Source organism: Oreochromis aureus, linkage group 3 (assembly GCF_013358895.1).
Source record: "Oreochromis aureus strain Israel breed Guangdong linkage group 3, ZZ_aureus, whole genome shotgun sequence".
NCBI classification, from domain to species: Eukaryota; Metazoa; Chordata; class Actinopteri; order Cichliformes; family Cichlidae; genus Oreochromis; species Oreochromis aureus.
This window is the reverse complement of record NC_052944.1, coordinates 29,509,879-29,527,531: the sequence shown is the minus strand read 5'-3', so window position 1 is coordinate 29,527,531 and position 17,653 is coordinate 29,509,879. Positions and strand designations below refer to the sequence as shown.

Genomic DNA, 17,653 nt, shown 5'->3' with positions numbered 1-17,653 from the left:
TAAACTAACAGGTAAAACACTGTGGTCCTGTTTGAAGCTTCAAGTTTCATGCATCAAAAAAAAGTTATAGGCCATTATCAGAGCAGACAGTAAATTAGAAAGAGAAAGTAGAAAAAAAAATTAACTTTATTATTCAGATGAGTATTTGAACAGAACAATTCATGCTATTGTTCACTGAGAACTTACCTAATACAGTTATAGACACAGTATTACTGTTCCTTGTGTCATGTGAGCTCTTTTTGAGACCAGAGCACTGATATTCACCGCTGTCACCCTTAGAGCTAATTTCTAATGTATAGTCTTTGTGTGTGTTGTAGGGGCTAAATTCTCGACCATCCTTGTTGATTTTGTATTCCCAGTCAGTGTCTTCACCTTCATTCATGTCACATTTGAAGGTAACAGACTCTTCAATAACAAAACTGGACCAGTTGGGTTCAAGAGTTAGCACAGCATCTGTCAGTGTGGCTCTGGGTTTACTTGCTGTTGAAGTTATAGGAAAAGAGAAATATCAGATTGTCACGTGCTTCAGGAAGAACTTTGTTATAGAAATAATAATAATAATAACTATAAATTGTATTTAAAAGCGCCTTTCAAACACCCAACGACACTTTACAGTGAATATGCAGAGTTGAACAGATAGATTTTGAGTTGAGATTTTAATTGGGGGAGAGAACCTATGTTTCTTATATCTGCAGGTAGAGATTCCCACAGCCCGGGAGCAGATCCGCTGAAAGCTCTGCTTTCCATGGTGCTGAGGTGGAAAGAAGGCACAACAAGTTTGATAGAAGAAGAAGATTGAAGTGAGCAGGCAGAAGAGGTGGTGCTTAACAGGTTAGAAAGTTAGGGAGGAGCGAGGTTATGACGGGCCTTGGAGGTGAGCAGAAGAATCTTGTTTACTATTCGGATTTTCACAGGGAGCCAGTGAAGTTCGTGACGAACAGGGGTGATGGTAGGAGGAGGTTCTGGTAATAATGCGGGCAGTGGAGTTTTGAACCAGTTGAAGCTTATGAAAGGATTTTGGGGGGAGACCATGCAAGAGAGTATTACAATAGTCAATGCGGGAGGTAATGAGGCTGTGGACAAGAATGGACGTAGACTGGGTAGAAAGAGAAGGACATAATCGGTTAATGTTGCATAGATGGAAATAGGCAGAACGAGTGAGATTATTGATGTGAGATTTATAGGATAATAAACTGTGTAGGATGACAGCAAGGCTCTTAACCTGAGGTGAAGGGAAAAATGTGGAGTCATCAATAGTGAGTGAGAAATGATTTGCCTTCAACAGATTGGGTTTAATGTGCCAATAAGAAGGATTTCAGTTTTATGCTCATTGAGCTTGAGGAAATTAGAGCTGAACTAGGATTTTTATTTGGATAAGCATTCTGTAAGGGAAGAAGGTGGGAGGGAGGAATCAGGTCCGCAGGAGAGATATAAATGGGTGTTATCAGCAAAACAGTGAAAGTGAAGATCTAATTTACCAAGAGGGATGATGTATATTATGAAGAGAAGAGGGCCTAAGACTGAACCTTGGGATACACCAGAAGTGACTTGAAATAGATGCGAGTGGAAAGATTTAAGTTGGATAAACTGTAAGCGGTCAAGGAGATGTGATTGGAACAGGGCAAGGGGTGTGTCAGAGATGCCAAGAGAGGAAGGTCTGTTTAGAAGGATGGAGTGAGAGATAGTGTCGAAGGCTGATCCAAAAAGGACAAGAATGTTGAGAAGACCAGAGTCAGATCTGAGTATTCTGAGAAAAGATCACACTTTATTCACTCAGTCATTTAGCTTCTAGCACCAAATAGAAAATATTTACTTGCATGTGACATACAAAAACTACAGATTCCCTCTGATTTATTCTTCATCTATTCAAAGACAAATGTTACACAATCAAATTACTTTTACATGTTTTGTGTCCTCTCTACATTTTCCTTTAATAACACTCAAAGGTAACATTACACTGAATGGTGTCTGTTATTCCTGTGGGGGCTGCATCATATTTACACAGAGCCTACTCTCCCACATCAGAGTTTATTAATGTCCTTCTTTATCTTTGTCATTTGGGGTGGCTGTAGCTCAGGTGGCAGAGCAGGTCAGCTACTAACCATAAGGTTGGTGGTTCGATCCCAGGCTGCTCCTGTCTGCATGCCAAATATCCTTGGGCAAGATACTAACCCCAAGTTGCTCTCTGTTGCGTTCATCGGAGTATGAATGGTAGATACTTAGCACTTAGGAGTTCAGAAAAAAGTGCTTGTGTGAATGGGTGTGATTGGGTGAATGAATTAGTTGTATAAAGCGCTTTGAGTGCTCAGAAAGAGTAGAAAAGCGCTTTATAAGAACCAGTCCATTTGGAAATGACAATAAAATACCAAAACAGTATTTCACACACAGTTTGAAAACAGGGAGACTCAGAACACTGTAGGTACTGTTTCTGTTTCTGTGTGTGTGTGTGTATTGTCTTTTTTCCTGACAATTTTGGCAACTGTATCAGATTTGAGTATTTTAAAATGTTATATAAACTGTATAAAAATATGTTAAGAAATCATTTAGAGTGGTACAGGAGGTGTGAATCTGGAAAGCAATATCATGCATATTCTATAAATGCAAAGCAAAGAAAAGAAATTTCTCACCATCAGCATTTACGTAGAAGAGCGTACTGAGCACTACAATAAAGATTGAAACATTATCAGAATCAAACCGTCAGAAAAATAAACGAGACGAGAAATGAAAGCAATAAAAGCAACCGTGTATCGAACATAATGCTCCAGACTAAACTGAGCAAAGGCACCAGCAACATTTTGCTTTAAGAATCATAAAATTAAACAGTTTTAACCAGTTATAGACTATAATGCTCACAGATTAGAAGCTTTTTATTAATTAGTGCCATTCAGACGAAGCTAGAAATGTACTTACACAATAATAAGCCCATTATGCAGTGCAAAGTGTATCCCATCTTCAGATCCAGCCGTGCCCCACTCGGATCCTCGCCAATCTCAATCTGACTGTTTACTTAATATAAATAATATTTATTATAAATAAAAAATGCAGAACGATTAGAAGCTGCATTTAATACAGACAAGAGAAGAGCTCTCAGCTTCTTCTTCTGACTGCTGCCTCTCTGCGCTTCCCTTTTTTATACAAACCTCACACAGCTTGTGTAGCTTTGACCACAGCAGCTGTGTGACGTGTTTGCATTTCCTGTCTATTGTAAGCATAAACATTTGTTTCTTGTGTTGTTATATTTCTCTATTTTTGTGTTGTCAGCTGACATATTTCTCCAGGTCATAATTTTTCTCAGTATTCTTCTTTAGAAACTCTTATGTGATTTTTAAAGTGTCCTCTGTATCATGCTGCAGGCCTTGGACACTGGGAGTCATCAGTTAGTATTTTGGTAGATCCACAGACAGTTATGCTGCCATTTATAAATGTCATCTCGCCGATAGTTCATTGTCATCACACTTGTGTACCTCCAGTTCTCTGCACTCACAATGATTCCTGCTCTGGACGCCATCTGTACAAATGTATCTGGGTCTGATCTGATCTCCGAATATCCAACAAGCTTCTTTCTTTTTATCTTCAGATTGTAGTGTTACTATATTTTTTTCTATGTTGTTGTTTTGGGTTTAATTTGTCTGACCTGATACTTTTTTTCCTAACACTGATAGATTAGTCTGAAGTTTTCTCTCTCTGTTTCAGAGCTGGATTGACCTCATATTTACATTGTCCTTGGCTTCATTTTATGAGTATGGCTTATTATTGATATATCACCTGATTTGCTGTTAGTCGCTCACAAATGCTTCTTTTTTTTCATCTTTCTGAAATGTGTCAATCAAGTATTTCAGTCATTTGAAATAACAATAACAATAGCACCTTTGCTAGACTGAGTTTCTACTTTGGAGCCTGTATTTTCAGTCAAGTATGTAAATATGTATGCTTATATTGTTTTTGACTGTGAGCTCAGGTATTATCATGCAGTACTATAGTGAGCAAAGCTCCCTTAACCTCAGCATAGATCTGTATATCTTGTTATGTTGCGCTTGAGTTCCTGTTTTAAATTTGTTTGTCAGCCCAAACGCAGGAAATAACAATTTGTGTGGTTGAACTGAAACAACAGACTTGCATATTTCACAAACTGAAGGCAACATTTAAATTCATAGTTCAATTTCTAATTTCTAATTTAACTTATTGAAGGAACATACGGCATTAAGACATAAAATCTAAAGACAACCTGAACATGACTGAATTTAAAAGCATGGGAAAATTAAAAACAGTTTGAAAATAAAAACTGGAACACTTAATAACTGTGCCCTACGTGTTGACAATCATGATGATGTAAGTCATCCATGATTTAGTTTACAAAGGCTTTCAATTACATCCTTTTTCTTTTCTTAACTAAAACAAAAAAGAAAAAAAAAAGTCCAAAAAACTTTACAATTGTAGGCAGATGTTTACACACTTTTGTACACAACCACTCATTGTGGGCATGACTGTGATGGTAATTTTGTCCTTTTAATGGTTTATGTGAACTGTTCTTATTCCAGGGTGAAATTGTACAGCATACATCTTTCATGACTGAAAAACAGGAACTTGGAGCACATGTTTGAATTCTTGATTAGAGACAATCCAAGATTCAAATATTTGCATCACAGTGGTAAACATGGCTCTGTCCCAGCTTTGTGAGAAATTTTGCTGCCATAAAATTCGAAACGAGCCAATATTTTTTCTCTTAAAAATGGTACATTTAATATGCTTTCTACATTTTATTTTGAACATATGGATTCATGAGATTTGCAAATTACAGCATTATCTTTTTTTATTTCTATTTTAAACAGTGTGCTGACATTTTAAGAACTGTGTTTGTATTTTGATGCTAACAGGAATGTGACACAACATGAATGTGAAAGCAGTTTTATGTTTACATAAAAGCAGTTCAATCAGTCATCAGTATTGTTTAAAATAATTGTGAAAAGAATTTTGACCATAATCATGCAACCCTAATAAATGAGAAGACAATTCATATAACATGTTTTTAATAAAACTACTTGCATGCGGGAATGGTTGGTTAGAGCTGTTTCATGTGTGCAGCAGTCGAGCTCTCTCTGATAACAGCTATCACTCTAAAGCAAGTTATCTGATTTTTTTTTTCCTAGTGAAGCGATGGTACAGATAAGCTTGTAGGTATGTGGTAACTTACAGTTATACCACACAAAAATATTAGCACGAGTTTATTTGGGTGATATCTTGAGTGTAATTCTTACCATCTTATCATGGTTTCAAAACTCATGAATCTGAAAGGACAATAATGTGCAACAAGGGTCTATTTTCATGTTCATAAATTATTCAGCGATACTTCTTGGTTTGATTTCATTAGTTCAATTAATACATTTTTAATAATAATGTAAACAATGAGAACAAAGCATAAAGAAATATTTTTTTTTTACTATTGCTAGAATAGTATACCTATACCTTTATTTTTTTTAACAAAACAAATTCTGATTGAGTTTAGATATTAGTTTCGATTAAATTATTTATGTTATTTACAGTTTTATTTCCTAATCATACTACTCAATCTCTGTGTGGGACCTTTGTCCAAACTCAAATAAAAAACTCGTCTTTGTGGTTTCAGAGCTGCAGCATCATTGTCCTGCTTAAAAGTAGTTTAAAAGTAGAGACACTTCATGTCAGCCAGGCTCAGTTTACATTTCACAGTCAGTTGTTTCTGTCATCATATACAAATGTGCACAAAGAGCAAAGTCAAATATCCACTCTGCTCTTGGCTTGCGTTCCTTGTTAACTCTCTGCTGTGTGCTGATAACATAAAGCATGACATCTGCTGAACGGAAGACTTCTGACTTAAACCACAAGCTGCATTTCCTCTTTCCTTGGTGGCCCGCCCAGAAATCTTTCAGTAGATAAAAAAAAAAGCCTGTGACAAAAACAAAACAAAACAAAACAAAACAAACAAAAAAACACATGTAAGTTATACATGTAAGTCATGAAGGCTACTCAGGCAAATATAGATTTTTTTAAATTCCTTCTTGGAATTTATTAGAATTTTTTCTGTTCAAAAAGTGTTTTCAAAATCTTACATCTGTCAGAAATTGTACAGCATTCCCAATTTTCAAAGAAGTTTATTCAAAGACACAAACACATGTCAAAAACAATCTGCTCGGCTAGATTCAAGAGCTTTAAAGTTACCAAATCTTCTACTTTATGTTGAGTGTGTAATATCAACAGTAAATTTCTCCATCATTCAAACATAATTTGCAATGATCACAAAATACGACCCCAGAGATTATTTTAAAAACCTTGATTTTGTTCCGGATTTTTTTTTTTAACTCTTTCAAGTTTGAATCATGAAGTAATTGCCTGAAAATTCTTTCTTCTTTTTTTTTTTAATGGAACATTTATTGGACCTTCTGATATTTTTTTAAACTTAAACATTAATTTGTATTTAAGTTTTATTTTTTATTTTTTTTTGCAATTTATTGCTTAAAAATGCATTACACCATTTATTGCGTTTACTGTTTACTGGATTTACATCTTGATTAGTTGGTGAAAGGATAACAAATAAGAATAGAGAGGAGTAAACCTGAGATTCGCTTTGGATCACTCTTTTGTGTATAGCAGAGCTTTGATTAATGTGCAGAGACTGAGTGAGACCAAAACGTGAAGGAAATACTGTCGGTTTAATAAAGAACATGTAAAGTGTGGTTTAATGTTCAAAAGGAGGGATGAGTGCTGTACCAGTGTGCTAAATAATGGATCAGTAAAAATAAAAAGGTTAATTTTATTCCATTGTTTTGTGCTCTGTTTATTAAACATGTTATGAAACAAGATCAAGTCTCATCCTTTCACTCTGTGTAGCAACAGAAAAATAATAAATAATATAATTCTCCAAACGACTGAAAAATGATACAAGAAATAAACAGTTTGAAGCACAGTGTTGATCAGGCAGGCCTCAAAGTTAACCTCAGGCTTTGTGTTGTGGATCTCGATGTCATCCTGCATCTGCAGATGTCGGACCTGAAACTCTCCTGCTGTACATATCTGAACGTGAAATCTTATGTGCCATTTAACCTTGTTTGGCCTGCCAACACCTATTTGTATCTTTACCGTCCACCACCACCCATCTCTGAGTTTGCATGCTAATTTTGACTCAGATGATGTCATAGCGTTTGTCACTGCTGTCTGTTGTGTTGCTGTTGCAGGTTTCCCATGAATGCATGTGGTTTTGTGTTGTCAAAACAGCAGCACACCACTGAATGTCAATAGTTTGAGAGTTTCTAATCTAGGGCCTCCATCCTCAAATCAATTTATTTTGTATGCAGTTATTAAAATGCTGCCTTTAGACTGTGTAATTAAATATATCTGATCAGAAGATATAGCCATACAGCCAAAACATAGCTGGTTACATGCAGACTTAGAGGATGAACTGTACTGTGCAAGCATTTACAGTATATTTATCCACATACTATTGAATCCACAGCACACATGACAGGCACAGTGATTTTAAGAACACTGGGCATAATCTGAAAATAGTCACAGAAACATAATAGGACATGGTTTTATTTTAAACTTCTGAACAAGAAACAAGCTGATATGTTTGCAGTGTACAGCTGGGTGTAGCTTGTATCTGCTGAGTTGAGTTTAAAAGGAAGGAAGCCCAGAAAGGGTGTAGTAAAAAAAAAAAAAAAAAAAAACTCTGAAGAAGAAATTCTGCCTCCTGCTAACCATTCTTGGCATTACACCAGTGACAAAAAAATATCTCCATATTGCCTATGTATGTGTTCAGCCCCCTCTCAACAAAAATTGTTGTGCAAAAGCTTGTTTACAAACTCTGTACAGTGATGTTGGTGCTCACACAGTACAATCATAACCATTCTGTAAGGATTCAGTGCTTCTCTGTGAAAATAATACTTCCTCCTCCTTCACTTAATAGACTTATCACAACATGCCATGATGTAAATAATACATTCTGAAGTCAAAGTCTTTATCATTTATTATCAGAGGTGTGGGAAATATTTAACACCCAGCCAAGCAGATGAATTTATTATTCCTTAATCCATCCATCCAGCCTCTTCCACTTATCCAGGGCTGGGTTGCGGGTGCAACAGCACAAGCAAGGATGCAAAGACCTTCCTCTCACCATCTTACAATGCTGTGATTGCAGCCATTCTCCGACTCTCGGTGAATGGTACTGATAGCCATTGAGCAATGGTCTTTGATCAGTGATTGTTGATCAATGGTCATGTCAGTTTGCATATTAATGATCAAGGAACTGACCTCATAGGCCATTGTTCATTCAGTGGGCTGGTCTCAGGCATTATGCAAAAGTACTGTTTATAATGTTAGGGAAACCTGGTGTCAGCTGAGACTGAAGAAGTCACTTGGATGAATGACCAAATGTTTCTCCCACTGAAAACACTACATCCAGATGAAAATAATCCACTTTTTGGGATTTACTCATCCGGATGATTGAGCATGCATGAAGACATTCCTCTCCCCTGGCTACCACCTCGAGCTTAGCCAAGACTGCTAACTAAGTATGATGTGTAAGCATGTTGCAAAACCCTCTGCACTCTACATGTTGACTCTTTAATGAGTACATAGCAATGTGTATATAAAAATCATAAAAAACAACTTTATTTAATCATTTTAATCCTAACAAATCCCTCCTTCCAAACGTATTCTATGTGTGAATCAAAAGAACAGGCGTTTCGTTCAGCTTGCTATCCCACAGCTTCCCGTCCAGTGTGATACTCAGCCTTTCGGCCTTTCTTCGTTGCCTCAAGTGGAGTCCTATGCTCAAGTCGGTGCTAAATCAGCTGTCGGCCTCCTTTGGTCAGTTACTGGGTCTTACAGACCGTCAGCCTGTCTCCTCAGGAGAACACACCAACCAAACAAAGGCACACAGCATTAGGGGCTCCAACTTATCTCTCGGCTCAGTCTTGAATCCTCCTCACCTGATTCATCACTGACCCCGACCAGCAAAGGCATCTGATAGGATGGTGTCGCATGTTCTTCCATTAGTTCATTAAACATGTATCATATGATATAAACACTCCATCAATTTGACTGAGAGAACTTCAACCGCTCCCCGCTCACATTTAAATTTGGTTTATATCCAATTTTGCAGATTTCGATATAAACAACTGGCTCTGTTTCCCTGTATTTTGAAGGCCTTCTGTAAGCGTGACTCAGAATCAGTTGTCTCCAAAATATTCAAAAACATGCATTTTTAGGCCTGTTAATAAAATTAAATCATTTCTGCTCTTTAATATCTAAAAAATTCAACATGGTGTCCAATGTGTGCCAAAATTGGACATCTTTGTACGACTGGATATTTATGTATCGATAGTGCTGTAATTTTTCACTGTTTCAGTTTAGAAACATAAATCTTTGCACAGATGATGTTTATATGTTGGTTACTAAATTTCTGGAATAAAATGTGAACTAAAGCATAATTTAAAAGAGTTATATGCTAAAAAATAAAGAAATAAATTAGGAGAGGAAAAAATCTACTTACTTTTTTACTTTTTCTGTCTTCTAGTCTCAGTGACTTTGACACAGTAATATCCGCTGCAATATTTACACCTCTGATTAAACTTCACAAGTGTTAGCTTTATTTTGATACCAAGATTGTATACACACGGTTTGTAATTGCAGAGAAATAGTCAATTAATTTTGGGCATTTCATTTTCGAGCAGGAAGCTCCGAAACCCCTTTGGGGCTTAACAGGCTAGACAAACCACAAAGGACCTTAAGAGACAGTGAGTGAAAGTGGACAGTATATCCTTAGTTTCTTAACATAAAATTCATTGTTGCAGGCAGAGACAGCCGAAAAGTGATCCCCTTAAACAGATTTTTAGTTTTAGTTTGCTCATATTGCTCCGAGTTATTGGTTCTGTTACTAGTTAGCTAACATAAACTAATGTATTAGCAGCAGTGGTTCCCAAACTTTTTGCTAGGCCCCCTTTGTTTTACAAGAAAAATGTTCGCGCCCCCCACCGCGTGTGCGCGCGCACGCACAAACACATCCTCCTCCCACACACAACCATACTTTGCTCCATTGCGGTTTATTTCACACCTCAAACATTTAGTAAACAATTAAGCAAATACAAGTACTCTGGAATAAATTACAGGTAGTAATAAGATAAACTACTAACTCTTTTACGCTCCGTCCGCACCTACAAGGGTATTTTTGAAAACGCAGCTGTTTCGTCCACACATAAACTGTGTTTCGAATCACCGAAAACGGAGATTTTTAAAAAACTCCTTTTTTGCGTTTAAGTGTGGACGAGGAATACAGAGTTCGTCACGCAACGACAAAGGTATGTGCCTTTTTTCGCATCACGCTGTGCGCCACGTTATTGTTTACATGAGATGAATTGCAGAATGGCAGATAGAGACAAAATACTGTTAATCTGACTATCTTAAGGTTTTACACGCTTACATATACACAGGCGGTTACTGTCCCTCCATTTAGAAAGGCAGAGGCGTCAGGGTGTAATTATTTTACGTGTAGTTGTTTTTTTTCCTGTGTAATAATTTTCAACATTGCTGTCAATACATTTTTCAAAAAATGTCTCTCTGTGCAAAATGGGTTCAAAAACATAAACAACTGTGGGATACTGTTTGTCCGTGATTTAGACACGGGGAACAAATCGTGGCAGGATCAGCCTGATATTATTTGTATCCCGCTGTAACTTTACTGTATAAAGACCTAACATCTCCCAAATGTCAGGAGTAGTTAGTCATTCACAGAAGTGTTTGTGAACTAAAAATCAAGAATGTGGGATACTGTTTGTCCGTGATTTGGAGAGCCCAGCGCTGCTCCCGACACAGGGAAAAGCAATTCTGCAGGGAGACCTACCTTGGCACTTGTGCAGGTGAAGCCAAGGGGAAGATTTGCTTCATCATATTTTCCAGTCTTTGGCTTAGAATGAAGTTGGTTTGCAAACATATTCAGCTATGCTTCATCTCCTGCTTTGCGTTTGTGTGGGCGCCCTGTGCTAGCAGTGTCCAAGCGTTTTGGGGTTTTTTTTCCCCTTTTCATACCGCGCCCCCCTGCAATGGCTCTTCGCCCCCCTAGGGGGCGGGCCCCACACTTTGGGAAGCTCTGTATTAGCAGCAAGCACCCAGTGATGTCACATTCTGTACTGACACAAGATGGCGCAAAACATGTTCTCAAAAATTTTAAGCACCTATTACTTAAACCCAGCTCCACAGATGGTGTTGAATCTAAGTCAGTTATTGAGAGCAGGGCTCTATGGTTTAAATGGTGTAGCCTTTATGCATGTAATGTTCAATGTCCAGTTTAAAGCAGAATGTATTAAAGTCTGACCACAAAAAAGGCATGTACAGGCAACTACACATGTTGTAACCTGTATTTGTTTGTAATGTGTCATATTTTCTTAATTGTTTGAGATAATTTTTTTTCCCCTCACAAATCTTTACAGGGGACAGGGACAGCACTCTACCACCCTCTTTTGTTGATGGTGGTAGAGCCATTGAAGTGGCCCTGTTAAAATCTCAATATTCTGACTTTGAGTCACCAGAGGAACTGAAATAAGGATACTAAATAAACATTCTGAAGCCCAAAGCTACATAAATGTTAGTCAATCCCCATGCGAATCTATCTAGTCCTCAGACACATTCTGCAGACATAATGTATCAGAAACAGTTGTACTGAGATAATAATAACAATGATGACAATGATAATCACGTCATCTCCTTAACCACAAATCCTGATCATACAATAAAACACAGTAGCAGTGCAGAATAAAATAACTATTGCAATTCATCATAGCCTGCTACAGTTTCACAAAATACATATTTTGCATCTTTATACAAATGGATAATATATGTTTGTTTGTTTTTTCACTGATCACAGAATTTCTAACTCTAACTTATGAAGGATTGTAAGTGTTTTGTTGGCCTGAGTTTCTACTTTAGACTCGGTACTTTAAGTAAATTGTTTTTTTTTAATTAATTTGATTTTTCTTTTCATTATTTATTAGAGGAATTAAGTTAAAATGTTTCCTTCAGGCTACATAAAAACATGCATATCTATTTTACTGTTAGCTCAAATGTGTGTAAAATATACAATAGTGAAATGGCTCCTTTGACCTCTACATAGATCTGTTAATGTTCTCATTTTGTGGTGGAATTGTTTGTTTGACCCCAAACACAGGAAATGACTCATTGTGTGGTTGAACTGAAACTAAAGACTTTGTATGTAGAGCTACTTGAATATACACTCAAGGACCATATGTGTCATCAACAGCTTTTTCACCACATCAATAGTGCCCAAAATCATCAGTGCTGAACCAGAACAACATTTTTTGATATATTCTTTATAGATTTTAAATATATTTTAGAAACTACAAAAAAAAGAAAATATATATATATACCAGCTATTTTTCGTAAATTCCTTGGGTAAAATCTTGGTGTCACCTTTTACTACTGTTGCAGTAATGGGATAATATTCAAATGAAAGCAAATCAATAAATGAGATATTGCTTCATTGTATAAAACACTTTAAGAGTGAACTGGACCAAAGCTGCCCTATAAGTGGCCAGCAGAGCGACAGTCTGTCTTCCCCTATAATCAGGGGAAGCCCAGACAGCACGACACTGACTTTCCATCCGTTTTCACACAGTGTCATGCATACTTAAATGTGCCAGTGAAAATGATTACTATTATTTCAATACAGGCAGATCATATGAGTATTTGTCAAACACAAACACAACAAAGTCAAATTCTTCTCACTGTACTCCTGTCGTCATTACTTGCTAACTCTCTGCTGTGAGCTGATAACAGAAAACAAGACATCTGCTACACAGAAGACTTCAGGCTGAAACCACAGGCTGCATTTCCTCTTTACTAGGTGGCCCAAGCAGACACTGTGAGGCCTTACGGTGATAAAAATAAGCCCGTGGGAGAATAGTCAGTAACCACCAACAGTATTTTACACACATGTGGGCTGCTTAAAAGAACAAAGACTTCATTCTGTAATGCCATCATTGCAGTTTGATGTTGTGTTATTCTTGCTTAGTTGCTTCATGGTGAAAATGTATCACTGTATTTCTTTGCAGATTTGAATAGAATATAATTGTCAAGAGTGTTTTGCATCTATCAACAATGCAATATAGGTCCATCTACCATCTGGCAAATTTTCCTTTTCACTCTTGATGCAGTCCTAGCCTAGCTTCAACAACTCTTTTCCATTTCTTTATGGTGGCTCATCAACCGTATCTTTGTGTAGGTATTAGAGCTCTGCACATCACCCTTTTCTTCTCCATTCTTCATGCATCCCCTCACTCTCTAAGATTGTCTAAACTATTATTTTCCCTGATTTGGTGGATCTAAATTCTTTATTAATATGGGTCAAATTTGACCTGGAACAACCTCAATATATCTAAATTTTAACAGGTCAAAATAGGTCAAATTTAAAGTTAACAATATGTTAAAAGCTACAAAGCACAGAGAGTTTATGTTAAAACAAACAAAAAAAACCCCACATACACATATGATCTTACTCTTACTTAATTTAAACAGCTCTCCAAACTGTACATTTTTTCTTCTTTTGCTTTGTACTGATGTCAGCTCATGCAGCAGTTTACTTGATATGGTTATGGTCATCGAATAGCCATCTGTGTCCCCAACCCCCTCACAGTGTGGGGGTGTGGGTGATGCGCCGCTCACTTTGTGGTGGTTTTTTAAGTTTGCTATGACACTAAACACAGGAAATGACCCTTTAGATGGTTGATCTTAAGCAAAGCAAAATCCTTTAAATGAAAAAATAAACACTAAAAACAAGTGTTTATTTATTTATTTATTTTCAACAGTAACTCTAAGTGAGCTCAGTTTCACCAGAGGATTTTGCACAGACATGAGATTCGAGTTGTGCCTATGCCTCCTCCCCCCTGCAATAACAGACCAGCAGATGTCTGTGCCTGGGGATTAGATTTTTGTTGCATATAATTAACATAAAAGTAAATATTAATATATATATCTATACACATATAAACATACATATATTTTGTATTGTATGTTTCGGAGTTACAGCTCCTGTTGCTCCTATTGCTGCTGGGACTACTTTTGACTTTATATTCCACATCTACTCCAGTTGCTCCTTCACGCCCTGGTATTTCTCTGTTTTCTCGTGCTCCTTCTTCCTACTGTTGCTGTCTGCTGGGTAGCCACATCTACCACAACTGCAGTCTACTGTTCCTTGTCTATCACCACAAAACTCCCCCATAAAGTGCACTGATGATTCAGTTCACTTATTAGCCTATTAGCTGTGACAAATAACAAACACACACTCATATAATATCAAATTAATTGCATGTTTACTCCTACAGAACTGTTCATTTTGGTCATTATCGGTGAATATGTGACTAGCACTGTAAAAGAGGTTGTAGGATATTTGTATAATATAATATAATATAATCTTAGTCTATCATGATAAGTAAATAGAAGTCTCTGCACATTGCTTTTTTCCCCTAATACCTACAGGAAACACAAGCAGTATATTGCTGCTTGCAATAAGTTTTGAAAGGTTCTATCACATATAAAATTCAGTTTATAAGGTCTGGTGTCTACGGGTGTTTTTCCATCTTAACAAAAAAATAAAATCTAGTATAGCCTGGAAAAAAATTAGCTGAGCTGTCAAGAACATGTCAAACCAAAATGCAGCTCATGCCTGAATTATACAGTCTCTCTGTGACAGTACACCTTCACTTTATTTCCATGGCTTCAGATCACACCAAAAATGTTACTGGGAAACTTTTTTTCGCACTAAATTCTATTTAACATTTGAATGCATGACCTCTGCCCCTTTTACCTGCTCTGTGCATCTTAACAAAGCCTCCATAAATGAGAGACACAGATGCATCTGATGTATTTCAGGAGTTCCCTAAAACAGTGGTCCCCAACCCCGGGGCCACGGACTGGTACCGGTCTGTGAGTCGTTTGGTACCAGGCCTTGAGAGCTGAGGCTCAGGTGTGAAATTTATGGTTTTCAGGGTTTTTATCATTAACTCGGCTTCCCTGTGTTTTTTCCCATGTTGTAGTTGTGTGTCTTATTTTGAAAGAAATGTTTACGTGTTACCATAGCGACCAGAGAGCATTAAGGGGCAGAGAGTAGGATGTTACTCTCAGTGTAGTTGGCGCATTTCAGGAGGACACTGCTAATAAAGTTACACAATTACATGTTGTATTTATCGGCGACACCTTAAAGGCCGGTCCGTGAAAATATTGTCTGACATTAAACGTGGCGCAAAAAAAGTTGGGGACCGCTGCCCTAAAACCATGTTGACCAATCAGAAGCTTGAAAGGAGATCATGTCTAATGGAAATCTGAAACACACTGATGTACACATAACCAGGTTGTCTTTGTTAGATTTATTTAAGTAACCAGTAAGTAACAAGTAATCAAAGAAGTAAAACAGATCATCAGATAAAGGCAAAAAGGAGAGCTTGTGCTACTCTAAGTGGTCTGATGTGAAATCAGCATCATACTTAAAATTTACAGCATCTAATGAAGTAAACATCACAGGTGAACACACACATTTCTATACATGCATATATATATGTTCCCACACTATTTAATATACAAACTACATTCAGCAAAAAAATAATATGCAATAATACAAAGGTAGGCTCTATTAGTTCAATAAGGAAGTATAACTTGGAGGAATTGAACGTGATTTGTTAAGATAGAGAAATGAATTAATGCCTTTGGCAGTTCAACTTCAATGACCCATCATGGCAGAACAGAATCCAAACAGTGATAGGACTTAGGAGAGCTTCCCCTGGAGTCTAGACTCTGGTGGTGGTGAAGATGAAGACTGAGGCTTGGATGGAGCTCTGACTGAGGTGTTAGTGAGGTGGAGATTGGGAGGATGTGGGTGACGCGAATGAAAGTCTGCAAGGGAGAATGATATAAGAGCACTGACATTCAAAGCATGCACACAGTTTTTACTTGTTACCAGTTCCTAGTTCAATTTCAGAATAAACGCTTCATCAGATTTAGGACACATGTATCCAAAGCTCTGCAGCTTTAACAGTAAAAAGATATATTTTTCTCTAAGTGTCATTTTATAGCATCATTGACTGGGATTCACATTATTGTAGTCAAAGCTCTCCTCTGTAGTGTCACATTTCCATATAAAGGTGATGGTATTAGTGCATGTACTAACCCATACACTCTCTTTCCTCTCAAACTGCTGATGAAAAGTTAAAAAAAATCAAATAATTATATATTTTATTTTATGTACTTCTCTTATCAAGAATAATAGTAGATGATACATTATTGTATTCATGTGCTGGTCTCTCTGAAATAACAGCGTTTCATGAGTTTTAACAATAATACACATTTAACCTCTAAGAGATCTATTAAAGTTTATACTGTACCACTTCGAGTGTTTCCAGAGTTTCTGATCGATTCATAGACAGAAAGATCACCTACAGGAGAGTGAAATACAAGAAATAAAGTAAAATTAGTTTCCTCTTCTTTGTTTTTGTATGTCTGTATCTTTAGTGCTATCTGACTTTTAATAGTTACAAAAGTTATCATTTTTAAGGCTGACCGTGGAGAAGAGAGGAGTAAATCTGAGTGTCACTTTGGTTGGGAGTTTGGGGTGCAGCAGAGGATTGATTGATGTTTGGAGACTGCATGAACCTAAAACATGTCGTGTAAATGTAAAACTCATGTGTAACATTGTTATGCTTAAAAAGGACAGAAGACAGTACTGTACAAACCTGTTTCTACAGCGATCTGTCAAAAAAGGAGAAGAAATGCATTCTGTAATCCCTTTAAATCACCAGAATGTATAAACCCTTCAGTCAAATATAAATATGTGGTAGTCTCACCTTTTATCCTTCCGTGGCAGCATATACAGCACAACAACACAGGAACAATTGGTAAACTTCCAAAAACAAGTCCAATGATGAAAGGCACAAGAAACGAATGGCTTTCACATCTGAAACCTTAAATTATAAAATATAAAACAACATAAACGATGGAATAAAATTTTGGATGTAGAGAGCACAAACTCTGACTGGTCAGTGACAGAAAAGCATAGATTACAGCTAAAGTCAGACTAAAATGAAGAAGTCAAACTGCATGTATCTTTTAAAGACAAGAAATGTGATAAATACTACTGAGTAAGAGTAAGTTAGTAAATTAAAGAAATATGAACATAAATCCAAGCAGAATATGCTGTACACAAAACTAAAGTGTGATTTCATGTTTGGTTTCTCAAAGCAAACATTTTTTTTCAGCATTGGAAATATATATATGATACATTTCTTGCATTTATTACTTTAAGGCTGGACTACTGTAATTCATTATTATCAGGATGTCCTTAAAACTCGCTGAAAAGCCTTCAGTTAATCCAAAATGCTGCAGCAAGAGTACTGACAGGGACTAGAAAGAGAGAGCATATTTCTCCTGTTTTGGCTTCCCTTCATTGGCTCCCTGTTAAATCCAGAATTGAATTCAAAATCCTGCTCCTCACATACAAGATCTTAAAAAATCAGGCCCCATCTTATCTTAGTGACCTTATAGTACCATATCATTCCATTAGAGCGGATCGTCCCATGCGTGGGGCTGAATGGCGCTAACGCGTCAACGAGCTAACTGCACT

The 17,653-nt window shown here is 36.9% G+C and overlaps 1 protein-coding gene across 1 annotated transcript in view; it reads right to left on the bottom strand.

The window, feature by feature from the left end:
- The window catches only part of LOC120433551 (obscurin-like), a 64,158-nt gene that overhangs the window by 6,556 nt on the left and 39,949 nt on the right, over positions 1–17,653 (bottom strand). The window contains exon 3 of the mRNA XM_039599881.1: positions 187–480. Within this exon, the coding sequence (XP_039455815.1) occupies positions 187–480 (294 nt within the window). The remainder of the gene's footprint in view (positions 1–186; positions 481–17,653) is intronic.